Below are 6,294 nucleotides of genomic sequence, written 5' to 3'. Positions count from 1 at the left end.
AATAATACCCTCCACTTATTACTTTAGAAAGGCTTTCTACAAGATTTTGGAGTGTATTTATGGAAATTTGTACCTTTATTTTCAGTCAACAGAGCATTTGTCAGGTCAAGCGATGATGATGGATGAGGAGACCAGGCTCACAATATATATAACAATTCATCCAAGAAGAATTCAGTGTGGTTAAGGGCTGTGTATTCCACGGGAGTTCCTCCATCTCTTTTTATGGACCTGTGCTTTGTGCACAGGGGCCTTGTCATGATGGAACAGGAAGAAAAACTTCCCTAAACTTCTGCCACAAATGTACAGATACAGATGTCTGAAATGTCTCTGGCAGGAAAGATACAGACCTCATGATCTAGTAGGGTGAAAGATTTCATGAGATGTCTAGTAGCAAAGATGACCTCCTAGGCCATTATCACTAAGCTGTTCGATACATCCTGTTCAACTATTGTTTGTCCATGTAGGCATATATTGTATAGTTTTAAACAAACAATTCAATACTATTTTAGCATTATCAGTTATAGCCAATTGTGCTTCTACCTCTGTATGCTATAAGATCAAAAAGTAAGTGTGTTCAAAGGGATCAATATAATCAAGTCTTTTTGATCACAGCAGTATTTCTTAGGTCCAATTTACAATACTAAATACAATACTAAATGATTAAATATGAAGTTTAAAATTATGAACGCTGTTGCTCTCAGGTTCCTCTTCATGATCATGTTAAAGCATTCAACACAAACCAGTAGATACACAGTTGCTGACAATATTTTTTTATAAACATCATTGTCAAGTTCAGTTTACAAAACATACAAAACAATACACACTTACAAAGAAATGCATGTCATTTGTTCTTCCTGAATCGTACATTCAGGGCAGATGACCAGCATTTGACTTAAAATGTCACCAGTTATTACAATGAAACTATTTATTATAAAGTAAGAGTCCAAAGTCATGTTTGTTAAATTCCGCTAAATAAGTTGAAATCATTATAGTATGCGGTTGTATGTAAGGTGACCTTGTGATTGGTGTTCCCTGGTGATTATAATGAGTTCTTTAATGACATTTAACAAGTTTCTCATATAAAGAATATGGATTCATTGATTTTTTTCAAGCACCTAAACATATTTTCAGAACTATGGCATGCCACATGCTCCCTGAGGCCTACATAACATTACGGATAATAACGGAAACCTTATTTTTCCTAACCAGGAGATGTATACCATCTAAACTGTAAAAGAATGATTATTTTTACCACTTAAGACAATTTTTTATATCTGTTCAAAGCACAAATCAAGAGCATGACTTTCTTTCTTGTATCTGTGCTACAGTACAATAAAGTATTTGGTCATGTGTTAAATTATACCACAGCACTGCTGAATGCTTCATTCTGTTTGGTCAGAAGATGTTGATTAATATTTAGTCTGTCAGAGTTTGCAAAGCTGGTAGGTCAGTGCGCAATATACATATAATGGCATGGTTAGATAATACTTTTGGCTGTAACATTTAATACGGCTTAATGTGCTCGTTATAATATATTATTGTTTCTAAAGTATCATCTCATACTGAGGCAGTTGTTTAGCAGATGTTTCACATAAAAAACTTTGTTGCTTAAGAATGTAAAATGTATAGTCATTGATTTGTTGTTGGTTTTTTTAGGAGATACGGTGTTTATTTAAAATTTGTGGAAGGAATCTCAGTTGTAAGTGCTTTGGAACACTCAGAAGAAAGTCTTCAGGACAGAACAGTTTATGCTTTCTGGATTCTCAGTAAGATCATACTGAGATTTTTTTTTTTTTTTTTTGAGAAAGACGGATAGAGAGAGAGACAGTCAGATCTGGTAAGGCAATGACTATTTATCACAGCTAAAACTTGCTGACTAGAAATTAACTTAACTGCTTAAGGGTTGTGGCAACCTGCATGTGCTCCTGAGGGAATGAAGGGTTGTGTCTGCTACAATGCATGTAATGTGGACATTCCAAAACATACAGTAAATACAACTACAAATCAATAAAAACCATGATGTGTCATTAGGTAATAAAAAAAATAGTTAGCATTGGCAAAGTGCTGTGGTACAAAATGAATAAAGCCCCCCATCGTTAATTATTTCTCTTTAACAGCGAACCTTGTCATGCTTTGTTATGTAACTGTAATAAACATAACAGTAAGTACAGCACAGTAGTTCCATTTCCCTGCTATGTTACATTTTAGCACCTGAAAAATGAAAAAATATTTCAAACATGACAATTTAGCAGTGATAAGATTAACGATCAGCTGCAAAACATCCCAATTAATTCTAAAACCAACATACATAATGCTAAGCACTGTAAAGGGGAAATCATATCAGACTGTATAATTTGTCTTATACAGTCACACAAAGATCAGGCCAAAGCTGTGTTCCTTTCACAACACATTGTTTTACTAGAAAAATCTTCTATATCAAATAGGAAAGCTTGAAAAAAATGAATAAAATGATACTAATCAAGATGTACTGTATCTGAAGTGTATATATAATCTGGAAACATTTTCTGGTTCTTCAGTTAAACACTGTGCAACCACACAGTGGTTACATGAACACTTTGGCTTCCCACATTACTGAAATGCCGTAAAGTTAAAAAAAAAAATTAAAATAAAATCCACAGTCAAAAACTACAAAAAACAAAAACAAAACAGAATATAATTTACAAAATGCTAATATGTGTAAACAAAAAAGATGGTCAATTGTTGAGGAGCACCAGTAAAATGTGCTCTCTTAAAGTGTCATTAACGTGTAGTGAGGATTGTAATGGACATGAGGTACAAACCACAGCCCTTCCGTTTATCCTCATGTTGAACAGATTACCTCTGTCTTTTTTTGCTGCCATTTGTGTGTGAGATTTTACTCGTTAAAACAATCTCGTTCTCTCTCTCACACTCTAGCTGAAACACACGGGGCCCACAGTGAAGCCAAACTCATGTGAAAGGCTGCTGCTGGCGAAGACTGCAATGTCCCGCAGAGGGAGCAGGTCTTTATCCTCAAACTGAAGTACAGACACCCGTGGTCCAGGATCCACTTCCTTGGCAGGCTGAAAATGCGCACACACACACACACACACACACACACACACACACACTTCTTGAAAATCTTGTAATTGTTAATAGACCACATATTAAAGAAAAAAAATCACACTGAATAACTGGGTCTATTTTCACTTTGGTTAAGTTTTCTGAATTACACACAATAACGTTTAATACAGTATGGATATTGGTGCCATTAAGATTTATCCCTTACTTCATCTCTAATGAAATGGAGCCTTAGTCTTAGTCCAGCTCTCTGACTTCCTTATCTATACACTCTGCTCATCAGATCAGGTTCCAAAGATGCACAAACTTTCACTTTCTTTGTAACATTGGATAACTAGAAAATGGTGACTGAGAAAAGAAACTCTTGCTCTTTAACCACATCTAATGTTATTAAATATCATATACCACACAGTCCTGAAGGGTCCCCTGGTAGCTCTGCTGTAATGAGCTGGTGAGAAAGCGTGCTTGTCTCTGTGTTTGTCCCAATCTGTGTCCGGGATAGCAGGAATAAGTCACTCTCTGCTCTGCCCGGTTGCTCTGAAGTCTCAGAAATCTGGCCTGGACCACAGTGAGACCTGTGTATTCAAACTGGCCAAAGAGAAGGAAGAAGGTATTTTATTTCATATTGAAATCTATTTAATGTTCTACACTGTCTAATCAAAACAACCCTGAAATTTGCTTACCGCAAAGCCCCTGTGAAGGGAGCTGAGCCAGTAGAAAGCACTATCTGATACAGAGTCATTCAACCATGCTCTCAACGGTAGCTGTGGGGAATGATAATTATGGGTTTAGAGTTCCTTCCCAGAAAAGAATCTCAACAATATGATACAGTTTAAGCTTTCGGCAATCGGCAGTCACCTGTGCAGTTCTAGGGTGAAGACATGTCTCTGCCCTTGACTCAGAGAAGTCACAGTAAGCCAAAAGAGCATCTGCAGTGCTGCCCTGATTCGGGTCGATATAATAGAACCCTGTAATTATAAGGTTATAAAAGCATATTACTGATATATTGTTTCAGTTACTTCATGTTCTTGTAATGGTTGTGTGCTTTGCTTAGCACTATAAGAATTGAAATTTACCACTACACAGGTTTAATCAGACCAGAAAGCAAAGAACATATTTATTATAAGTTTGCAGGAAGGAGCCAAACTGAAAATACAGTATAAAAAGTTTCAGTCATTGTTTGACTGTGTCCATGGCTTTCTCGTCCTTGGTATGTAGCTGCGTGCTCCTGGGATTCGCATCGGATCCACTAAGAACCTGACAGGATAAAGTGCTTATTGAAGTTGAATGAATGAGTATATTGTGTACTGAATCTGGGATCTACAGCCAAGAAATGCATTTGTTTTTTGTTTGTTTGTTTTTAAGCTTTATGCTTTGGCACATGTACTGTTCTAAATCCTTATTGAATCACCAGTCACTGAAGTATGCACTAGTATTTGTTCTCTCAGGTAGTCTTGGAACGAATGTGTTTGTTGAGTTCACATCTAACCTAAGGAACTGAGGAACCAATGATATAAACATTCATTCATTCATTTTCTACCGCTTATCCGAACTATCTTGGGTCACGGGGAGCCTGTGCCTATCTCAGGCAGGCATCAAGGCAGGATACACCCTGGACGGAGTGCCAAACCATCGCAGGGCACACACACACTCTCATTCACTCACGCATTCACACACTACGGACAATTTTCCAGAGATGCCAATCAACCTACCATGCATGTCTTTGGACCAGGGGAGGAAACCGGAGTACCCGGAGGAAACCCCCGAGGCACTCGGACAACATGCAAACTCCACACACACAAGGCGGAGGCGGAAATCGAACCCCCAACCCTGGAGGTGTGAGGCGAACGTGCTAACCACTAAGCCACCGTGCCCCCCTGATATAAACATATTATGGCTAAATTTAAACAGACTAAATAATGAACACCAAAAAAGTGCTTATTAGTGACCCTGGTAATGAACTGAATAAACAGCAGCATCATGAGGTGATGGGGTTCTGACCACTGGTGTAGTTGGGGTGGCACAGCCACAGTTCCAGGCAAGTGGAGGCTGGATGTTCTTTACTGCCATCAGGTGGATCCAGCAACAGCCTCAGGTCATGGTTCAGTGAATCTAAGAGCACCTGGATGAGTGAGTAGTTGGGCTTGTCTGAGACATACATCAAATCCTGTTGGAGAGAAAAAGAAATTCAATACAATGTAAAAAAGAGTCATGGGTAAATAAATCAACATCATTTAAAGATTTGTTGGAGCAGTTTTTTGACAGGCATGTAAAGATGCCTTCTTGTCTTAACTGACACTTATCACACACTGTGTTTCCCAGAGCAGTGAGCATTGTTTCTGCCTGTCTACAGCTGCTTCCCCCTCTCTCCTGTCACTGGTCTATGCCACCCTCATGCTCTTTTGTGTTGTCACAAAGTCTCATTACATTCATGTACGTCCCTAAACCTATACAGTAGTTCCTGTTTCTCCATATCCTTTTGTAATATTAATGACTGGTGCTTGTAGATTATAAGTAACTCTGACTGCTTGCTCCATCTGGCCATCCACATCATTTATTTTTTCCCCAATTAAAGCATCGAAAACATGTTCTGCCTCTCTGATCCTACCTTTATCTAAAAATGATTGATATAAGCAATAATAATTGACTTGCTTTAATTTGGGTAATAGTAAGGTTCACAGTGAGGCCCGGAGGTCCTGGGGGTCCAGGTGGTCCCTAAAAAAAAATTATTCAATCCATCAAACAGCACAGCAGACAGAGGGAGTTATGTTTCAAGAAAAATCCACATACTGTACTGTACATATTATCTGAATGGCATATGAATAACATTTTCAAGGGTCATGTGAAATGTTCTATTTTTCTCATTTAAATCCAGGCTCTGATTAAACGGTGTCTCCTATGACTACTTGTAATATTCTATTTCACCCTTTTCATTAGTGATAACGTTCAATTTGTATGCATGGGTTTTGGAAATGTAATTGTTTGTTTGTTTGTGCTGAAGAATTAAAGTGCATGTTAAGCATTCTTATATAAATGGCTATAAAATCTGCCTATGTTCATAAGACACTAACCGGAAGGCCCCTCTTTCCAGCTGGCCCAGGAGCTCCCTGTAAACCCTTTAAACCCTGCAAATACAGAGGGACAGCCTTTATTACTCTTCATATAGATAGTCATACAACACATATAGGTAGTGGAGCTCAAAAAATTTGCATCCAATGGATTCTGCATTAAAAA

At 38.0% G+C, this 6,294-nt stretch overlaps 1 protein-coding gene across 1 annotated transcript in view; it reads right to left on the bottom strand.

Moving 5' to 3' along the window:
* Nucleotides 1-912: 912 nt before the first annotated feature.
* Nucleotides 913-6,294, bottom strand: part of si:ch211-196i2.1 (collagen alpha-1(I) chain) — a 34,698-nt gene continuing 29,316 nt past the window's right edge. The window contains exons 57-63 of the mRNA XM_060891575.1: nt 6,132-6,185; nt 5,713-5,775; nt 5,062-5,227; nt 3,919-4,028; nt 3,744-3,824; nt 3,466-3,648; nt 913-3,062 (exon numbers count right to left, since the gene is read on the bottom strand). Coding sequence (XP_060747558.1) covers nt 2,913-3,062; nt 3,466-3,648; nt 3,744-3,824; nt 3,919-4,028; nt 5,062-5,227; nt 5,713-5,775; nt 6,132-6,185 — 807 coding nt within the window. The 3' untranslated portion in view covers nt 913-2,912. The remainder of the gene's footprint in view (nt 3,063-3,465; nt 3,649-3,743; nt 3,825-3,918; nt 4,029-5,061; nt 5,228-5,712; nt 5,776-6,131; nt 6,186-6,294) is intronic.

The sequence above is a fragment of the Tachysurus vachellii genome, chromosome 17 (genome assembly GCF_030014155.1).
Source record: "Tachysurus vachellii isolate PV-2020 chromosome 17, HZAU_Pvac_v1, whole genome shotgun sequence".
In the NCBI taxonomy this organism is placed as follows: Eukaryota; Metazoa; Chordata; class Actinopteri; order Siluriformes; family Bagridae; genus Tachysurus; species Tachysurus vachellii.
The sequence above is the reverse complement of the archived record's forward strand: the minus strand, read 5'-3'. Positions and strand labels throughout refer to the sequence as shown.